Source organism: Psittacula echo (genome assembly GCF_963264785.1).
Source record: "Psittacula echo genome assembly, chromosome: 3".
Taxonomy (NCBI): Eukaryota; Metazoa; Chordata; class Aves; order Psittaciformes; family Psittacidae; genus Psittacula; species Psittacula echo.
Genome location: NC_137736.1, coordinates 101,075,260 through 101,097,371, shown reverse-complemented (window position 1 = coordinate 101,097,371; position 22,112 = coordinate 101,075,260). Strand labels below are relative to the sequence as shown.

General features: G+C 36.6%; 1 protein-coding gene across 3 annotated transcripts in view; it reads left to right on the top strand.

The window, feature by feature from the left end:
• COG6 (component of oligomeric golgi complex 6) overlaps nucleotides 1-22,112 on the top strand; it is a 57,035-nt gene that overhangs the window by 6,513 nt on the left and 28,410 nt on the right. For 2 of the 3 annotated variants that reach the window (XM_080612609.1, XM_080612608.1), the window contains exons 5-11: nucleotides 9,497-9,608; nucleotides 11,530-11,612; nucleotides 11,851-11,921; nucleotides 13,158-13,251; nucleotides 16,781-16,909; nucleotides 17,020-17,111; nucleotides 21,391-21,455. In XM_080612609.1, coding sequence (XP_080468735.1) covers nucleotides 9,497-9,608; nucleotides 11,530-11,612; nucleotides 11,851-11,921; nucleotides 13,158-13,251; nucleotides 16,781-16,909; nucleotides 17,020-17,111; nucleotides 21,391-21,455 — 646 coding nt within the window. The remainder of the gene's footprint in view (nucleotides 1-9,496; nucleotides 9,609-11,529; nucleotides 11,613-11,850; nucleotides 11,922-13,157; nucleotides 13,252-16,780; nucleotides 16,910-17,019; nucleotides 17,112-21,390; nucleotides 21,456-22,112) is intronic. The other variant, XM_080612610.1, reaches the window with a different exon arrangement.

Here is a 22,112-nt window from a genome sequence, read left to right as displayed (position 1 = left end):
AGCAATCCCTCTAGTGTGTGGACAAAAAAAGGTTTATGAAGTAGCCTGTCCTTCTGAGGGTCTCTATAGCCTCAGAGAGCATACATTTTTTAAAGCATATCATGAAGTACTCATTAGCAGAAGCGGAACAATACTTGTCATCTTACCATAGAATGGTTATGGAAGACTCATAGTGCCATTCATTAATAAAGTTGGTTTTTTATTTTTCTTGGCTAAACTTAAGATCACAAAGCTACAATGGGAAGGCTGTTTTATTCTGTTTGGGATATTTTAGTCACCTTTTAATTCATTAAATGACTTTGTTCTGATGCATCACTCTGGTTTACATCAGGCACATAAAGAGGCATCTGCAGCTGAATGTTAGTGGTTTCTTGAGAAGCTGAAGTTTTGCCTACAGTCAGACAAAATACAGGTGTTAAACTGATGACTCCGTCAACTTAACCGGTGACGTTTCTTAGCCTATAATGGTAAATGGTGATACTGGGAGGGCATGGTTTCTCTGTCTTTAGGACACAAGGGTTGTCCTAAAATGGCGATTGAAATGCCGAGATGAAAGTTGGACCCATTCGAAAAGAACGCAATAGAAGCAATGGCCCTAAAGCAAGACCAGTTAGTCTTGAACAAAGCAGTAGTTCCTGAGTGTAAGAAATTTCTTGGAGCTCTTCCTGTAACAAAAGGTCTCTTTTCTTACCATGAACACAAAAGTTGTATTCAGATTTCCTCAGTGCCAAATTCCTGTTCTACTCTCTTTGGTGCTACCAGCTATTTATTTTATGATAGGCTTTTCACAAGAAAACATGAGTCAGATAGAAGCTTCTTGAAATTTAGGATAATGGGAATTTGTATTTTAATAGCACCAATATAGTAGATTTTTCTGTGTAATTTTTTAATATAACATCAAAATATTTTTCAATTTAAAAAATCCATTTTATGTTCCACAGTGTTAGTGAGTTCTTAAATCAGTGCTGAGTAATGGTATGGTTTTAAACATGACCCTGAAAAATCAAATTAATTATGTTCTTCCTTTTCACGTCAGTTATGTTCTTTCTCAAAATGATCAATTACTGAACATTTTGAAATAGCAGAGAGAATACATTATGCCATTTTGCTGAACCAGTTGTGTCCTTCAGGAAAGTTTTTTTGACTTTGCCCTTCACTACATTAAGTCCTCATCTGTTTTTATGGTTTTTTAGCCATTTTAAAAAAAATAACTAAAGAAATGGAATCTGGGTATGACAATGCACGTTCTAAGTTAGAATACTTGTTCATGCTTTTATCCTGTCATGGTTTTGTTTTTTGGTGGGTTTTTTTGTTTGGTTGGTTGGTTGGGTTTTTTTAAATATTTGGGGTTGAAAATAAGATGTTAATCTCAGATTTAAGTTGAAACTTCTGCATTCTCAGGTTGTTGCTTTGCAGCATTGTTTTTCTTGTAACTTTGTGAGCTGTAGACCTGATTCGGCATGAGTGCTGAGTATGTTACTTAGATAATAAATTAAAAAAGTGATCTGTTGTAAAAAATAATGGAAAAATAATTCTTCCATACGAAAAAGAAAATTAACTCTCCCAGCCAAAACCAGGGCACATTAATAAAATTGTGGTTTATATTTATGTCAGAGTTGGTGCATTTCTTTGGTCAGTTAGGTTGCTAGTTCTGTTTTTATTTTCTCTGTAAAGACTAGTTAAAATTATTGTATGTTAGAAGCAGAACAGTTTTCCTTCATGTTATTTAAATTATGAAATCTGCCTAACATGGGAACTAGGTTCTATCGCCCCCCCCCCTTCTCTCCTTTAAAATTGAGACTTACCACAGCTTAATAGATGTGAAATGTGGTGTGAAATAAAGTAGTCCAAACCATTCAACCCATCTCTCTATAACATAAGGTTAACTTATTGCTGTTCTGTAATGTAGAATCTTGAATAAAATGTTGGGGATTTTTAATGTATTTCATAACCAACTTTGATAATAAAGGAAAACTGAGGTAGTTAATTTAGACAATTTCCAAGAATTGTTAAAAATCCACTTCCATATCTTCTCTAGATTTCTATACATTTACTTGAGCACACTTTCAGGTTTCATTAGGCTTTTTATAAATAGTAACGAGAAGATTAGTTTGTTTTCAAACAACATGTGCTGCATTTTAAGAGATGTGGGTTTGTTTACTGCCATTGCTTATAGCCTGACAGGAAAAGGATCTTGCTCCTTGAGGTGAGATTTTAATAAGAGCTTCCTGTGACTTCTCAGTTCTCTTCCACCCGAGTTTAGATGTTTGTTTGGTTTTTTTTTTAATTTGTGTGAAGCTAAAAACTAAAAACCTGCCTGCAATACTAAACTACTTCACCTTGCATTGGGAGCAAGTGCCCTGGAGTTCAGTAATTCCCAAACCAGGGAAATAAGAGTCCAGTTCCAAAATGGTATATGCAGAATGCCAGAAGCCTGCTTCAGAGTAGTTCTGCCAGCCACCTAATGGTAAGGTGTCATGCAAGATTGCTTTTAAGGTTAGCCACAAGTGACAGTTGTGGATCTAACAATTGAAGAAAGAAACCAGTAGGTGATAGCTGCAATATTAATTCTTTTTAAAACTAAAAAAGAGCAATTATATGAGTGTATATGTATGCTTAGGGAGATCACAGAAAATAAGCCTGAGGAAACAGAAGATTGGTGAGAGTCAGAATAGTTTTCTAGAAGTCAAGACCATCCATGCTCTGAAAACTCTGTGAAAGAATGGGAATGGAAATGCGTTGGACAGTTATTTTTGGGGTCAGGCTAAAGTTACAGAGCTTTCATTGAGATTATATACCTCTACACATTGTCTTCTTTTGCTGGCTTCTATTAATTGTGTTTTTAAACAGAGCAAAATGTGTTTTGATCTCAGAGTCCTTATTAGTTACATTGATTAGGGAAGCAATTTCTGTAGCAGTAGCATTGTTTCACTTTTAAAAAGTACCTTTAAATATGATTTCCAAGCATAATTTGGGATGCACCAGTGTGTACTTCAATATATTTTCATTGAATTGTGTGCAGACTTGCTCTTAATTTAAATTCAACAAATGCAGTTCTTGGAGGTCAGTGAATGATTGCACTGTCACCTCTGTGCTCAGTACGAGGTCAAAAGTCTTTGGAAAAATGTTTCTTAGTGGACACCTGCAGCTTCAGTAGTGCTGTCCTACAGATCCCTCACGCTTGTCTCTTGGTGGTGCTTTTTTCCTTTTCTAAGAAACACCTTTCTGTCATAGTCAAAATAGAAATGATGCAGGAAGTTCACCAGTGTTTGTGGCAGGTTAGGGAGGTTTGCCTTCAATAGCTTATGATAAGAAAAGTGGTGAACTGGTGGTTTGCACCGATGAGGTGTATTTCATGTCTTGACCTTTTGAAACTTGTAATTACATTTATTCCTGTGAATATGCTTCATGAGAAAAAGTAGTGATGGGCTAAACTGAATTATAATTAAACATGGGGGAGGGTGAAGGCTTGAAAATCTGAGGCGGATTTTTTGTCCTCATTTGTACCAATGTAAAGCATAGGTAACTGGGCATACCACAGGGATCAAAACAGCTAGACTGGATCTAAAAAAACCCAAAACAATCCACACCTTAATTTGTCGCATTCTAGCTATTTCTCTCTAGCAGAGAAAGTGCAAAACCTTTTCTAGCTGGCAACCATGTAGTCTGTTAAGGCATGGAGTACTCCTTGGTCAATAGTAATAAGGCATGGTGTTATGGGTTGAGAAATACTAATCTGAAGTGCAGAATCAGTTGCATGATACCATGCCTGAATGATGTTTGTCTAATCTGCTCTTAGAAGAAAAGCTCAGGAACAGGAAGCCTGTGATCTTCCTTTGGAATTGATTTTGGTTCCTTATTGTTTTCCTGCTATCTGATTTAGTTCTCCTTTTGCTGCTGGTTAAGCTCCTTTGTTCTAATCTTACTCCAGGTGGATGTAGAGAGCAGTGTGTTATTTCCATGCCTGTGGCAGTATTTTTTGATTTAATAGTAAATTTGAAGATAGACTAAACTGGCCCCTTTCAAGTGTCTTTATATCAGGTTGTATAACAGATATTCTGAAGTTATCAGTCTGTTTGTTATGACAATATCAACTAGGTCACCTCTTGAGGATGGAAAAGAATCTGTTCACTGGAAATATACTCCTTTTTAACTTGATCTCTGTTTGCAAGTTAGAAACCACATCTTGTATCGTAAACATTGCTAAACACTGATTTACCTAGTGAGTATATGTATCACGATTGCTGTGAAGTTTTGCATGTGAAAATTGCTTATCCAGACTACTGCATTATTGATACTGCATAACAATGGTTCTTGTAGGAAGCCTGATCAGTATGTAAGTAGAAAGTTACTGAATTATATGAATTTATTTACAGTATACAAGCTTTTTCAATTATAGTGTTCAGTAATCTGTTTGGCAAGATTTGAATCATGTCAATGCAGTTAGTATCCTCTCTTCCTGAATTTTTTGTTTAGTCTTTTTGATTTTTACCTGTTTATTTTTAGAGCAGAATATATTATATGGTAGGGCTGCAGCACTGCAGGCTAGTGTCTTTAAATGGAAATTACAGATGGGAGAAACCTTTAAGTTCAATCTTACACTACTGCTGCTCGCTATCATTTGCATGATGACTTTCATAAACTCATTAACTTTTCTAGAATATAGTGAACTATTTTTGCATTTTGTAAGTGTTGCTTTTCTTGGAACATTTACCTCAAAAGCTTGTTCTTTCCAGGAAAAGCCTTTCCCTAATTTCCAACCTTATTCTTGGTTATAAATTGTCTGTTTTCTTATGTTGTCCTTTATCTTAAGAGCTTCCTTCATCTCCTCTCATAAATTAGGTTCTCCATTCTCATGATCATCCTGGTAGCTCTGGTCCATTGTTCTTGAACACAGATGATCGGGATTGTGATCTGTTTTCCGGATGAGATCTCAATAAAGCCTCTTGTAATATTACTGCTATTTTCCTGTATCCTGGGAATGTCAGTTCACTATGATTTTCTGTGCCCTCCTTTTTTTTAAATTAAGGAGAAGATTTCATAATTGTATTCTGGGGTGGAATTGGTCACTGAATACCTTCTCACAGTATTTCAGTTCTCCCTTTAATAAAAGTTGTTTGACTGCAAAATGTAGAATAAAAACATTTGTTCTCAGCATTTACAAATGCATTTTTGCACCTGGTAGTTATTCTTAAGAATGATTTCCTAACACTTACCAGTGCATTTTATTGTATAGTCTTGTATATTTGCCTTCCAGAAAAAAAATCACAGAAAAATAATTTTGCCAGCTGCTGCTGAAAAGTATTTGTACATGTCAGTTAAACGTGGTTGTTACTGCTTTATGAGTTAGAAATACTCCATCTTTCTGAGGCTTTAAAAATATGTTGAATCCTAAGAACCACAAATTGAAAGTAACTTCAGAACATGCTGATATGACTTATCCTAGGTAAAGGAAGCTCACAGATTTTTATGCTGTATTTGGTGGCAAGATAAAACTAAACTTTTGAAAAGCCTGTTTCTCCTCCATCTCATTTTTTGAGCTGTCTAGGTGATAATCCTAACAAACAGTGCACATTTGTATGTGATTCAAGGGAACAGTGCATGAAGTGCATAGTTTTCTCAGCCTTTTGAGTTCTCTTGCAAAAGAATTCTGTCTCCCTGGCAACGATTAAAACTGGGGAAATTGCTCTTTGTTGGATTCCCGTCCCCTACCCAGGCTCCAAAGTCTACCAGAGCTTGGCACTTCCCCATTTGCATCACTGCAGTGTTCTCATGATCTGTTTTGTTCCTTTATGCAGGGATAACTTTGGTAAAAGGGAAAATAAAACAACAGACACCTTTGGGATAAGAGCACAGTGTGTCCTTTCCTCTGCTCTACTGCTCTTGCTTAGACACAATTTAGAAATTATTATGTTTACAGAAAAGCCAGTGGGTCTTGTAATGTCGAGGTGTCTGCACAGATACTGACTGCTGTAGGTTATATATAAGATGGCCTTACTCTTGCATTTGTTGTTACCTGCATTGTGTTTTTCATAGCACTTAGTGCAGTAAAATACCTATAGCAAACTTCAGTAAGGCTGATGAAATCCTAGTTAAATATCTGTTAGCTTATGCTTGAGGAAATACATATTTATATGTAAAATTAAAAACCTGTGTGAATGTATTGCTTTCATTAATACTGTATACTGCCAGGTAAAAGTCCAGGTTATGCAGCATTTGCATGTTCTGTTTCTGATCCATCATCTAGGATACAGAATCTCTCATGCAGATTGATAACCAAAGCAACTTTCATAGCCAGAATAAGCAGAGGTGGCTAACCTGGGTTTTGAAACTGAGTAGCTTGTTGAACTCCCATGTGCTTTGTAAAGAGCCCGAAAGAAATAGCTTTATCAAATTTCAGACACATGCTTTTAGGTTTAGGATAGATTTTTCTCACCGCCTCCCAGTCACTTGTCTTGAGAAAGATAGGTAAAACATTGCTGCCACCTTGAGGGTGTTATATTGTGTTTACATTGTCAGACTTTCAGCTTGCTAGAATGCTGGAGTTTAATATATTTGCTCAGTTTTAAGGAAGTTAATTATTGGGAGTGTGTAGAGGGTGAGCATTTACAGCAGATATTAGCCAAAGACAGAGCCAGGGATTAGAATTACTTTAAAGCAAGATGTTTTATTGAACCTTGCTCTCTGTAGCAGCAAAAAAGCAAGAGGATGGACTGTGCAGAGTGAGGACTTGCAAGCAGAGAGAGATTGATTAGGAAGATTTTCTGCCATTGTTCATTTTTATAACCTCAGGAGTGAAGAGAGGACAGAATTCCAGGAAAGACTAATGAACATGCTGTTTGTACAGTTCCTGACTCTGGTCCTTGTTCTTTGAAACGATTCCAGCAAAATCTGCAAAGCAAACTGAAACAACGGTGTTGCCCAGTATATTGCACTTCTTAAATACGGAGTTCCCCCTGCTCCCAATTCGGTGAAAGTGTACATTCAAATAATCTGAAGAACAGGATGTAATGGTAAATGGAAATTTTCTGTAAGAGAACTTAAAAGTTTACGCACTCTGGGAATACACACTTTGAAAGAACAGAGAAGTTTCTCAACATCTCATCTGTGTTTGTGGGAGATCTTGTTTCAGTCGAAACCAAAGAAATCTTGCATTTGCTTTCTCTAGTCTCTTTCCTACCTTCCTTCTTTTCCCTAAAGGGAGGGATAATCCAGCGTAAGTATTTCCAGCTTTATGATTTTGTATTGAATTGAGATGTCCATCACAAGAGGAGCGACTTGGAGCAGCTATTGCACCCTTGTTTTGGCAGCTCACTGTGCTGGCACATCCCTTACTACAAGGGGTGCGCAGAACTTAGTACCTTGCAGCGCCTTAGTACAGGCCTGTGGTAAACCGAATTAGAGGATACATATAACCTCCACCCCCAAAAATAAACAAAATAAAAGCTTTTGGTTTTTTTCCTTCCAGATTTGTTTCTTGATCCGATTCCAAGGTTCTGGCACCTTGGAAAGGGCATTATAGTGGAGGGATGAGCAGGGATTGCCAACGCAGCCTGGGCAGCATGGTTTAGGCTGCCGTGGCATCAGTGTTATGATGAAATATATCACTGCAGAGCAGATCTGAGCCATCTTTCATCTGTTTTATGAGAATGATGAGTTATCATCAGAAATTCTTGCACAAACCTAATACTTAAATACTCTTTTATTTGTATCCTCCTGTCAATTCTCTTAAGTACGTTTTGTAGACAGCTTCTGTTGGTATTTTTTCCTCTGTCTCCAGCTGAACTTACATCATGGCTTCCTCTCTTCAGATTCTGTTGCCTATTCTTGCTGCTGAAAATTTATTGAATGTCTTCAAAATGGTATTTTTCCATGCTCCTTGCACTGTGTTGAGGTCTACCACAAATTCTGTCAGGAAGGCACATCAGTGAGGCTGGAGAACAGTGCCAGCTCTGTTTAGGTTTGAAAATAGTCTTGCATGTCCTTGCCCCAATATGAGAGATTTAGGTAAAGTTATTCAAAGAGAAGATGAGGCAACTTCAGTCCCTTTAGACCCATCACTTGACATGTCTCCCTTCTCTGCACCCAGAGTCTTTTGGTACTTTCTATTCTCTCTTAAGTCTGTCGCTTTCCCATGCCCCTCCCCCCCCTTGTGCTTAGAAAACTAACTCCATGTCCTTGCCAAACCATGATGATGCTTCTCAATCTCTTACCTGTCTTCCAGATACTTTTAATTTCTTCTTGTGTCTGCATTTTCTTATTTCCAAGTTGTGCATGCACTCTTGAGCCCTCCCTTTTAGACTTCTTCCTTGTTCTTCCTCACTTGCAGTGAGCTACCACAAGATTGCTTGGAAAGTGCTGTAGTTTTTCATTGATGCTTTGCTGTTCAGTATGCTAGAGCACTGACACTTGCAAAACATTTGATCTGATTTCTAAAAGAGTTTGTGGTACTGCAGTATGGGAAGGTCATCCATGTCTATGGAAAGGAAGCTGGATTTCCATGCTTCTTCAGCTGAAGTCCAGACACTAATTAAATAGTAGAGAAGCGGTAAATAAAAGCAAGCTTACTCTTCAAGCTTTGATCTTGCAAGGAAATTTAATTATTTCAGTCAGTATTAGAAGTGTACTTGCCTGTCTTACCACCCTATAATAAGTGTGTTTGTCTGGCTGTAACTACATTGGAAGCTGAAATGATCTTGATGTAATTGAGCCTTATTCTTCTACAAATAACTAATTAGTGTCTTCTCAATGTCTTGAAAAAGTAGTCTTTATTTCCTGGAATGCTGTGTGCTCAAACCACAGTTTGAGCTAATTTTTTGTTGGTACAGGAATTCCAGTCCCTTCCTGTGGAATGAAACTGTATTCGTTCAGGTCCTTCTGTGGTTGTAATGTGTATGACGAAACGTGCAAAACGATACTGTCCACAAGATGGCGTTGGCACATTACATCCCTGCTGTGTTCATTTCGGGGAGGGTAATCAGCAAGAGAATTAGCCATTACATTTTGATTGCCTGTGAGATTGGTAAATTTGTATCCTGACTGTGTGTTGTTAAAAAGAAATGGGTCTATTAGATGATCATTTTCTCATTTTGGGTGCTACAGCCGTTTGTGTGTCTCTGAAAGTGTGACTTGAAACCTTATTCTTTCCTTTATGAATTCGAAAGAAAACAACTCCAACCATTACAACTGTACGAGCACAAAGTGTCTGGATTAGATAATTCGTGATACAAATGCTGAAGGAATATTTTTAAAAGAACTCACTAGTTTTCGTATGTGCAGACTTACCATTATATTGCCTTTACTCAGTTATCTAGGTAAGCTTAATAGCAAATTGTATGTGAAGATGTAACTCAAGTGTTTGATGGCAAGAACATGCTATTATAATTTAATAACACTGATTTCTAATGCTAATTATATTTCCAAAAGTATGAATATGTAAAGTAAATCTGAAATGAGCATAAAAAGGTAATGTCCTCTTCACTTTGTTTTATTACAGTCAGAGACTAGAAATGAAAGCACAAGTTGCAGATGCATTTATAGCAAAATTCCAACTGACACCAGATGAAATGAACCTCCTCCGAGGCATGAAAGATGAGCCAATTACTGAGGTATCTCAATGAATATTAAAAGCTTTGCCCTGAAATAAAATGTGGAAGCATCCTAGCTGAATTGTGCATGAGATCTTATTATCAGTTTGTAGTTTAATTTCTTATGGAGGAACTTACCTTTTAACAGAATGGTGAATTTCTGATGAGTTGGAAATGTGTGATGAAAGATTCAAGGAACAAGAAAGAAAATCATTAAATTCTCATTTATATGATGAGTTAAAGAGGCAAATAAGTTATCATACGGTTCTACATTTCCAAAAGACCTTTATGAAGTCTGAATTTTCAATGAAAATTTTTTAAAACTTCATCACACTCAAATAAAGCAAATGAGAAATTTGCAGCACTTCACCCTTGTGCATGTGTGCATTTGGCATATGGTTGATGAAGATGTTATGTGCTGTTTCATTTTTAGGCACCTTCCAAAACAAGTTTTTGAGTGCTTATGGTTTTAATAGAAAGGCACATTGTTCTGCACTAAAAGCAGAGACTGAATAATGAGAGAGTTGAGTACACCTAACAGATTTTTGTTACTGTAGTTGCATAGAAACCTTCACTTAAATGTAGGCTACCTGCTGAGACATACTATCTTGTTTCCACAGGCATCCTGTCTGCAGTTGTAGTTAAAGCATTATTAAAGACAAGGAAGAGATAACCATAAACAGGGCTAATGAAAACATAAATGGAATGTGTTAAATGATTGTGCACTTGAGTAATTGCTGTATGCTTTTGTGCCAACTACTACTGTGAAAGAACATTCAGGTTTCTAAAAACACATGTTGCAGGGAACAATGACAGCAACGCTGTGCCATTTATTCAGTGCTCAGTTTGCAGCAGAATGAGGATTAGTCCTTTGATGCTTTGATCTGTCTAAAAAATGTGCAGCAGTAACAGAGGTACAGTCATAGTTGTGCTACTGAAATGGCAGACTTCGGTAAAATCACGTGTGTGCATTTTCCCTATGATAGAATCAACCAGCGTGCTTAAAACATTTTTAGTCAGGCTTCTTCTGGAAATTTTTTAAAGTTTGGTTTGTTTAGTTTTTGGTTTTATTTTTCCCTGAAGGAAGAAGGATTTGGGTTTTAATAAACATCATCTTCAATGCAGTTGATGCAAGGCAGTAGGTTAAATCAGTGTCCTACTTCACTTAAAATGTATGTATTTGTATGTGACTTGTGCCGGAATAAAACGCTACTTTCCTGAGGCAAACCGTGTTCAGATCACAGAAGATATAACAGTTGTATCTGCATTAACTAGTCCCCTCTATGATGTTTGAAACGTGTCTTCATTGTAAGATGTGTGTTTGAAAATGTTAGTGGATTTCCATTTGCTCGTATGTCTGTGTCTTCTAGGTTGTTTCTTTTTTCTTCATTGCTGCTGCTGAATTATTCAGGGAGGGAAGATTGTCCTGAAAAAACTTGGTTTTTACTCTACTGCAAATGTTTGATTTTTCTTAGCAATTGTCACCCCATTATATTAAACCAGAAAACATCAACCTGTAATCATTGCACTTTAAAGATCAAACTGAAACATGATAGTTGGTAACGTTAATGGGGAGAAGATGATGGAATGCATAGTAATGTCCTCAGAATCTCCCTGAAGTGTTAACTAATAAATGTGAAACGCACACATGCTATATCAAAAACAGGTTAAAAACACATCTTTGCTGCTATTGTTACTTTCTGGGGTTTTGTGAAAGAAAAGCATGATGCAGTGGGAAAGAAAACTTTCCAAAGGCTTTTAAGATGGAAGGAGTGGCAGAGGGGGGCTTGTATTTTAAAAGCAGTACTTGGTGCGCAGACCTACAAGGAATGTAAGTATGGAATTGAAATGGGGCGTATAGAGTACTAGAGATCTGGATAAGAAACTAGTGCTTTTGAATGGTGCTTTTATTTATTAATTTATTTATTTATTATTGATTTAGGATTTTTTCAGGGCTTTGGGAAGAGTCAAGCAAATTCATGATGATGTCAAGATTCTCCTCCGAACAAATCAGCAAAGGGCAGGGTGAGTGCTACATAAATGAGTGCAAGATAACCATTTACTAGTTAAAAGCAGAAGTTGCAGCAAGGTCTTATTCTTTACTTCCTATGGCTATACAGAGTATTGCACAAAACACTGAAGAATAGTAACATCTTTTTAAATTTTCATTCTTTTAATAATGGTGTATTTTATTTGATTTGCACGTGTCTTTGCTAGTACTGTCTAAAATAGTACTTGCAAATAAAATCTTTCTGTCTTGTAGCTTGGAAATTATGGAACAGATGGCTTTACTGCAAGAGACATCTTACGAACGACTTTACAGATGGACTCAAAGTAGGACTAAATGTTTTTATGTTTATGAATATTATTGTGATGATTCCTTTAATTCCTTCATGTGGATTGAACTCAGCAAAAAACCTTTCCAAGATTCGTTAACAAGACTTTGGGTTTCCTTCTTAGTGAAAGATTTGTTGTGAATCAAATAGTCAATTGATTCTCTCCTTTTTGGGGCTAATCTCATCTCTGTTAGTAAAAGTATATTATTATTTGTATTTTTAGATGGTTTTCCACAGAGAATAACAACTACAGTTTGGTAGTCTAAGCAAACTAAGTGTATGGCATTTCATTTTCTTGCAGGTTTCAGGGACATTTTCATTTTTGACAATCGGGTAGTAAGATCGAGTTTAATAGGAGGAGTGGGTTATTATCTTTAAAAAATAAAAAAACCAAACGCACAACCGTATTTTATAAGGATGCTCTTTTGCATGATAGTAGGCAATTATTCCTTTTTTGCATGGATCCAAGCATCAGTGTTCGATATTACATCTTACTGGTGTAAAATGTAGATGCTTTTTGATTACTTCTTTGTACCTGTACATTGACAAGAAGATTTGTTGGAAAAAAAAAATTATGCTGCGGTGCGACACTATATTCATTAGTTCAGTACATGCTGAAACCTCAGATAATGGTTGTGGTTTCACCTTAATGAAAAGTCAGTAAATTTTATGCTGATGTTTGATTTAGTTTGAACGATTTCTACATTCTTGCATGGAATGTACAAGATTATATAGTTAATGTGATTAAAGTAAAAAACACCAAAAACAAACAAAAAAGAAACAAACAAAAAATTCAAACAACAAAAAAACCACAAACAGGCACCACTAAAAAAACCCCAACAAAACAAACCCACAGCTTGCTTAAATAATCGCTCCCTTTTTTCTTAATGGTTTATCTGGAATGTGGTAAACAGTTATAAAGGAGCCTGACAGAATTCTGATGGCCGAATGATTTAACATTTACACGTGGGGGTGCAAGTAGATATTCAGCTTCCTTCAATATTTATTCTTGTTGAAATTTATGATGGACATCCATTTTGCAGTGAAGTATTGCTTTATGCTTTGTTGCTAATTTAGTTACATTAACACGAAGTAGGCTAGGTAGCTTATTCTGAAGGCTTCAATTCAAAATCAAAAATGTCTGAGTTTTTAAGTTATTTTCGTGTTTGACAACTTGTTATAAAAGGCCTTACAGTGTAAAGAATGCGCTTTTATCTGTGTTGGTATTTTATAGATGAATGCAGGACTTTGACACAAGAATCATGTGACATTTCTCCAGTGCTCACTCAAGCCATGGAAGCTTTAGGAGATAGACCTGTCCTGTATAAGTAAGTAAATGTTCACTATTACCTCTAACAGAAAGGAGTATTTCCAGCCCATAAAATTTAAAGATGGGCATGAATTACAGTGCCAAGGATGGTGACAATATAGTCCTGTGTCAGATTTTTTTTAAAAAATAAAAATGTGAAGAAATGATGGTTCAACTCCTTTAAATTTCAGGAGTCTTTCTGACATAATTATGATACAGTAAATGTCATTGAGCTTTTTCCAACGTAGTGGTTTCTAATTAAAGTAAAATGTCAGACTGTTTTTATTTAAATGAATTTTGAATTTCTGCTGCTGTCATTGTAGGGTTTTTCTGAAGAAAAACACAAAAAGCCATCCAAAGCATGTGATTGTCTCATTTACGTACCCAAAGATAAAAGTTGATAAAGCCTAAATTAGCTTTTACTGAGATTCTTCTGGTAGTAAGAATGTTTTCCATTATGAGTTGCACAGTAACCTATTAAAAAAAATCTATTACATATGGGCATATAAAGTATAGGGGTACATACATGCATACATATATATATGTGTAAAATATACTACTGTTTAGCTCTTCACTATTTGCTGAAGGGACTTAGTAGAGACAGCTTAACCACGAGGTGGCACTGTAGGAACTGCTTTTATGTGGGGTGACCATAGCCGGAGAGGTGCTTTCACTTCTTTGCTTTTTAGGGTTTTGTTTTGAAAACTGCATTCATCACATTTTGCAGCTATTGCAAATTACTTTCAGCCACAGGCATCCAGGACAGCAGAATCCTTAGGCACTTTGTCAAAGTGCCTTGTCTTTAAGAGTGTGAAATGTGCGAAGGTGTGACAGTGTAAGCCTCCACGGAACTCTTCATGGGGAAAATGCGTAGTGCAAGTGGACCTTAAAAGTTCTGTCAGTATGAGAGAGGGTGCACATCTTGACATGGTCAGTCAGTTCTGCTGGTTGATGTGAGGGAGGTGGCGTCACTTGACCTCCCCAGCTACTGCATGTGGTGATTGCAGTACGTTGTGTCATAGTTGCTTACTGCAGAGTCCTTTCTTGCTTTGTGCCCTCCAGGCCCTCATTCACAGCTGCAAGAGATCAATCACAACTGTGTTCACAACATCTTACAGGAGCATTTATGGAAACAGTTTTATTTTCTGTGAACATTTATTTTGTTAAATTATGTTACTTTCAAACTTTATAAAACCACTGTTTTGATTTCTTAACATTTAGGGGAAAAAAAACCCCAACATCTTCTGTATAAATCCACAGCTGTCCAGGTTAAAATGAGTCTGCAAAAACTTTATTTTTCTTCTGACACCTCTCTCACCACCAGCAGTACTAGTGTTACCAAAGGTAGAACTTGGTAGGTAGAACTTTTCTCTCCTGCCTAAAGTGCGAAATTAAACATTACTGTAGAAGATGTAGCAATATGTCTCTTATCATAGATTATCATGCTTAACTACTTTGCTACGGAAGTATTGTGAAAATTGCAGTACTGATGCTTTACATTTTAAATCTCACAGTTTAATTTATTGCCTTCCAAAAATTTTTGTATACCTTCAATACGTAACAGTTTAAAATGTAAAAATTACGTCATACAAGAAAGTAATTTTTAATTGTTGTATGAGCATTGCTGTGTGATTTCTCCAAATCATTGCCTTTGCATCTGATAATGATTGCGATTTGATTGGGTGAAAGTGACTGAGATGAAGGAGGCAGGAGTTTAGAAACAAAGCTACAAATTCTTCTTTTCTTATATGGACTTATGTCTTGTTAACTTAGGATGGCAGAAGGGTTGCACCATGGATGGACTTTTGGGAACTGCAGTCACTAGGGATCTGAAATAAGCATTTCAGTTTGTTTTCCACTTCCTGGTTGTAACAGAAAACTGTTTCATAGGAAATGCATCGTAGCTCAAAGCACTGTTCTCTTCCATTATCCACTCCGGTTTTCAGAGCTTTTTCTCCATCTTCTTCCTTTCCCCCCAGCGATCATTGCTTTACTGGGGTTTTAAAAAATTGAAGCTGGGTTGAAAAGAATCCAAATGTTAACAAGTGTAAATTCAGTTATTACTGATTTTTTTAAGATCCAGGATTTTGTAATCTTTGTACCCTGTTCTACTGAGAGCAAAACAAAGACTAGTAGTTTTCTTTTTAAAACAAAATTATCATTATTAAATGTTGTTTTCAGATCTAATAACAAGAACCCAGGATCTGTTTTGCTGCCGTATTTTTAATGATTTATTATAGTGCTGTTTATTGAAGGGGAAAAAAAAGAAGGGGAAAAAAAAAACTTTATCTGATTTCTACAAACACTTGAGATTTTTCACTGCAGTGCTGCTACTCCTGGACTGTGGGTAGTTGGCAGCTCCCAGATCTTTCCCACTTTTAATTGCATAATTTTTGTAAATAGCAATTTATTAAAGACTTTTTCATTAGACTTCTTTTTTTAACTCAGCTATTTACTCTCTGAGTTAACAAGCACATTGTATGAAGGATTTAAACAGAAATTTGTGGATTCTTCAGTGTGCTTTTTACCTCCCCTCTCTCAAATAGTAATGTTGATTAAAAACAGCGAAAGTGAAGGATCCCTAGGACTTCTTATAGCATAATAGAAATCTAATCGAACTTAACTTATTGCATATTTAAAACAGTATACTATTTTCTTTTGGGTTTTTGTTGGGTTTTTTTGTTTGTTTCTTTGTTTTGGTTTTGTTTTCCACATCTGTTAATTGTGAATGCAGTACTCATTTAACTTTAGTCAGTGAGTAACATGCTTTTTGTTATTATTTTTCTATCTGTTCAGTTGCTGGGTGTCATTGGTGAGTGACACCATGCTTATTCTTTGGCATTTATATTGGAAAAATAAACTGTCATGAGTATTTTCTTTTTCTCCTTTATAATTTTTGTGTTTTGTTCAAAATGCTTAAATTTGTTTTTGAAGAAGTGCTACGTGACTTGCAGAAATCCTGTTTCTAAGCAGCAGTAGCAGGGATGTAATCAGTGCTCAATTCCCATCCTTCATTTGCTATTATGCTTCAGCCCCAGTAGGAAGGTAGCCTGCTCCAAAAATGAGCTGCATGTATGTTGCTGGTATCTTCTCTACTACCAGCAAGCCATTTGAGATCGTGCACTCTGAGCTGTTAATTGTCCATCCATTAAATATCTAAGACTAATTTGGTTAAAACCAGTGAACAAGTATTAAATGAAAGTTGATAGAAAAGCAAATCAAAAATCAAAAGAAGGCAAATCAAACTTTTTTGCTACTAATCGTGTACACTTGTATATGTGTTTATGTGTACAAAAATGTGGAAGTTGATTTTTCATTTATTTATTTGTGTGAGGTGAAAGAATGGAAGGGTCAGGAAGAAGTTACCTTTAGCATCTTCTTAGATTAGATGGGAAAATCAGATAGTTTTGAATGCTTTATATCAGAAATATTGATGCAAGATTCCTAGAACTATAAAAATGGTTGCTCATATTAACTGTAAAGTTGAGCTAGTAAACTGTGATAAGGTGAACTGTTTTGTTTTATGCATTTTCATGTTTCAATAACAGGTACACGTTGGATGAGTTTGGAACAGCTAGGAGGAGTGCTGTGGTCCGTGGCTTTATAGATGCTCTCACTAGAGGAGGTCTGGGTGGTACTCCCCGCCCTATAGAAATGCACTCCCATGATCCTCTGAGGTACATTGCTAGCAAGAATGTATATGAAGTAATTCTTCTTTTGCCTGTTGGCACTTCGAATCCCTGACACCATAAACTTCTGATTTAAACAAATTTCTGTCTGTCTTTAGGTACATAGGAGACATGCTGGCCTGGTTGCATCAAGCTACAGCTTCTGAAAAAGAACACCTAGAAGCTATGTTAAAGCTTGTAACTATTGAAGGTAGTACTAGACTTTAAAACATAAATTGGGAAGTGATAGAAAGTTAAGTCTGTGATAAGTCAGAAAATGTGCTAAATTTCTTGGGCTGTGCTACAGTTATGAGAGTGTGAGCTTAGATTTCCTGGGAATAATTTCAGAATAGGTGGTGATTGCAGTTTATCAAAAGAAAGCCCTTAACAAAGAAGACTATTTCAAAATGCACTCTTTTCATTTTAGCATGCTTATAACAGATTTACACTAAATTTGCGAAGGGACATTTTAGATTGTAGATGAGAGTTCAAAAATTGTCTGTAAAGTGTATGAATACATATGTCTCCAAAAACATTGCCATATAGGGTTGCTTATTGATATGTTGAGTATTCCTATTATGCCTTGCTCATTTGTTTGGTAATTTTGAAAAATAGAATTCCTTCTCTCGGTAATTCCTTTTCTTCTATGCTACAAGTAAAATGTAATTTTTTTCTGTCATGTGACATAATGTAGGATTACAGAGGTCAAAGTAGACTGCTCTGTCAGGGTAGATTCTCCTTTGTCCTGTCACTACATGCCCTTGTAAAAAGTCCCTCTCCAGCTTTCTTGTAAGCCCCTTTTAGGTATTGGAAAGCTGTAATAAGGTCTTCCCAGAGCCTTCTCTTCTCCAGGCTAAACAAGCCCAATTCTCTCAGCTTGTCTTCATAGGAGGGGTGCTCCAGCCCTCTGATCATCTTCATGGCCCTCCTGTAGCCTTGCTCAAGCAGGTCCATGTCCCTCTTGTGTTGGGAGCCCCAGAACTGGACACAGTACTGCAGGTCAGATCTCAGAAGAACAAAGGGGCAGGATCACCTCCCTTGACCTGCTGGCCACACTTCTTTTGATGCAGCCCAGCATGTAGTTGGCTTTCTGGGCTGTGAGCACATGTTGCCAGGTCATGCTGAGCTTCTCATCAAGCAGTTGGCTTTCCTAATTAGCGGTATGAAAAAGGAGACTTCAGGAAATATTGTAAATCAAACTGAAGCAATGTTGAGTTTTATCTACAGTTACACAGAGTACTATAGAAGTGAATTTAATATTGTTTACTGACTATCTCAGGGAGATGGGAAAGCAGGCCTTATGATGTTTAATGATAGAAGAAAAGACATAGCAGTTCTTTGCAGGTGAATGTCTGATGCATCTGCTGTTTCTGGGGAGTCCTTCCAGGACAAGTTGGCCTCATGGAGCATGTTACTATGTCTGGTTCTGCTGTTGCTTGGGCTACTGCTGCTGCCTAAGCCTTCATTCTATTCTGAAATTCTTCTACCTTTTCATGCAGTGATTTATTTAGCTATTAAATCCCTTGTCCTTCTGACAGGGCGTTAATCTGAGATGCTATGACCATGTAATTAGATATATGAAGAGCATTTCAGTCACAGATCAGAGTAAATTACTTCAGAATTCAGAGCATATAAATGTTCTGAGTTGTTTTTTTTTTTTTTTTAAATCACCAGGTCAGAACTTTTTTTCCAGGAGATGAGTATGAACAAGAGATTCAGTATTCCTGTCTGGAGGAAAAATATGTTTTTCTAAATTGTCCAGGAATGGGTTTGCTGTCACTGTTGTACAGTTCTGAGGAAATGTGAAAAAGGATTCTTAGCTTCATACTGGAAGCAGCAAAGCCTGGGAGGTGCTGTCTGTTAACTATACCTCTGCATCTTTGGGAGATTTGTTTTGATGACAAGGATGGTTATGCAATAAGATCTGCAAGACAAACGGTACTTAATGGGCTACCCCTAGATTTAATAAGAAATATTTATAGGAACTGCATCTGTATGAAGTACCTTGAGATTATATGCTTTACATAAATACAGATTCTGAGTTTGTAGTGGCTAATCAGTGAGTACAGTGTTTCTGGTACTGAGAGGTTCAAGTTGAATTCCCTGCGGTCTTGAGCTGTCTTGTTGCGCAGGCTCCAAGCAGAGGTTGCCTTCATTTCACATAGCCAATTTAAAAAGTGGATGTCTTTTTTATTTGCAGTTACGATTAACAACAGAGATTTGCATTTCTGGAGCACAGATCTTACCAAAAGTTAGATCTAATGTAGGCATTTCTGGAGACTTTCACAACTGTTTGGGTTTTTTTCTTCCATTCCCTATAGATTGCTCAAGCAACTGCTATAGATAGACACCTAACCGGGGTTCTAAAGTTAGGTTAGTTAAATGTTTTCATTTCAACCTGAGTAGCTTTTTGCAGATGAAACTGGTTTTATTATTTTAATTCAGGGGTGAAATAAAGGTGGATTTGGTCTTAGTGGAAGAAAAACTGTGTGAATGCCACATTGTTGGAGAAGTGTTCCTATCACAGTTTTTACTTTAAAAGAGAGCAAATTATGTAGCCCATAATCAAGTATTCAAGAATGCCTTTTAAAAAGTTTTTAAATGTTCAGCTTGCAAATGTTAACTGTTTAAAATCTGACCAACAATGCTATTAAAATTTTAAGCACTGAAAACAAATTCAGAGAAGTTTAACTATTTTGCGCTAATACTGGACAAGCATAAAGCATCTGTTTCTCTTCTTTGAAGCTTGGGTATTCTGCTAACAGGAGCCTTGTAGTCTTACAGAGATCTTGCACTTGGAAGGATTTCAGGCATTCTGTTTAAGGGATGCAGTAGAAAGCCATTTTATTCATGGAGTTACAGGAACCCAGCTGGAGAGCAGAAGCCAAGCAAAGTCCAAAAAAGATATCTCTCTTACAGAAGGGTAAACAAACATGTAGGATACACAAATGGTGTAGCAGTCAGGCAGAAGCATAACTTCAGTAATGAACTGTTTTCTAAAAGTGATTTTGGGTCTCTAAGAGTTGTTTATTTCGTAATTCTTTTATGTCAGTGTGGCATACTGAAACTTGCAACAGTTGCATAACCCATTGTGATGGAAGTTTTTTTCTTACTGTTTGCTGAATCTAAAATATTCTAATGGGACATGAAAATACGTGTGAAGGCACAAGAATGCGATATATGAAGGCTTCATGTCCTTTGGTATTTGAACTTGTTTATATTTTTCAGCTGAAACTTTCATACACAACAACTTGTTACATAAATCTGGTCTAGATATGCTATTGCAAATATGTGCTAGGTGCTTGTTATATTGATGAACAGTAAAAGTGTGGCTGTTCCTAGTAAAAAAAAAGTGTAAATTGCTAGGGTGTATCTGGGAGCTAGCTGTTACGTAACAGACCATACGTCTTGTGGTTTGTCGTCTTGGTTTCTGTCTTGATATCAATACTTGAATAGATAAACATATTTTTATTACCTTGCCAATTTAATATGCTGAAATTCTTACGGCCACCACACTAATTTCCGATGTTACATGGCTTTTGAGGTAGCTTGGTGTAAAGGGGTACTGGCAAAGATCTCTGATGATTTTTACTCTCAGAGGTAATCTCTGTTAGTCTGTAATAAGATCTATAAAATATAGCTTCAGGTCACCTGATTTCTATCACATGTCACAGTCAGTTTGTTTACTGTTCATTGCATGGGTCCCATCTGAAGATGAACTCCTCTTGACAAGTTTTAAATTAGAATTAAAGTATTGCTTTCTCCATAAATCTATTCTGAGTTGTTACTGAAGTGAGAGCTTGAAGATCTGTTGCTTTCAGTTTGATTGATTTATGACAGTACTGGTTGCCATGCAACAATTCATTTGTGTTCCACGGTAAGTTAGGGCAATATTCTCTTTTGTATATAGTTCTGTGAAAGATGAGTTTCAGTTGCTGCTGGGGAGGAAGCATCTGCTAATGCTGTAGCACACGGTAGTGTGGAGGTACATATGTCATTTAATTGATAACAATGCCACGAGCACGTCAGCACTGAATGCTGACAGACACGTGTATTTATGGTTCAGACTTTTCAAAATGGGCTTGTACTGTCGCTCCTTGAGCATCTCGCTGGCCTTTTTTTTTTTTTTTGCCCCCCCTGTTTAATCTCATGAAGTGCTAATATTGAGTGTTACTCTGACAGTTTCTTGCTAGATCATTTTTTCTTCTCCTTGCTTCTTCTTCTTCAAATCACCAGGCACTGTGTTGTGCTAGAAAGCAATTATATAGCATGAAGTAATGACTCTTCAGGACTCTGTTTTGTCGTGCAGCTATTTCTTAATGGTTAGATTTGAAGTTCAGTGGAGGTGTGAACTAGTCTTATGGAGGAAAAAACATGCAGTGCATACTGCTTTTTATGGAGGAGTAGCTTCTGTATTTATTTGTTTTATAGTCTTGAAGAAAAGAGAATTACATTTGCATAATCTTAGCATGTGTTTACATTAATTGTAGGTGTGGAAGAAAATATTCAAGAAGTAGTTGGACACATCACAGAAGGTGTCTGCAGGCCTCTGAAGGTGAAGTATTTTGTTTTCTTAGCATTCTGAACATGAAAAATGTTGCGTTGTGGGTTTTTTTCTAGAACTGGTGTCCCCATCTCTGCAGTGTATTTTCAGTACTCCTGGTTAAGCGTTAGATTCTCATCTAATTAGATTCTCATCTAATAAAGAAACATAAAGGCATTCAAAATTAAAGATTGTGTAGTTCATAGATACCTGGGTTAAATAGCCATATATGAGAGATACTGGGATACTAAGCCTGTATCTTGATTTTGCTTTCTTTCTCCTAAGTTTGGAAGTGCTTACATATAAAAGATTGGTTTTGGGATAAGTCTATAGGAATGGCAGTAGTGGGTCTAATGAAATGTCTATCTGATTTACTACCCTGTTTTTCATAGCAACTATTATCATATGCTTAGGGAAAAGTGTACAGACTACGCAGGTGTGTCATGATACTTTGGTAGAATGGTTTCCTTGCCTGTTTGTGGACTTCCTAAGGACTCACTGAGCCATAGCTACTGTGTTTGTATTTAATAGAATTTTTCCTGCATGAATACTCAATTTGATATAAAATGTTGGTATTCGTAACATATCCTGCGGGAGGGAAGTGCACATTTTAACTCTGTGGAAAGCCAACTCACTTTGGTTTTATTTTGTTTAACAACTCCAGCTCCT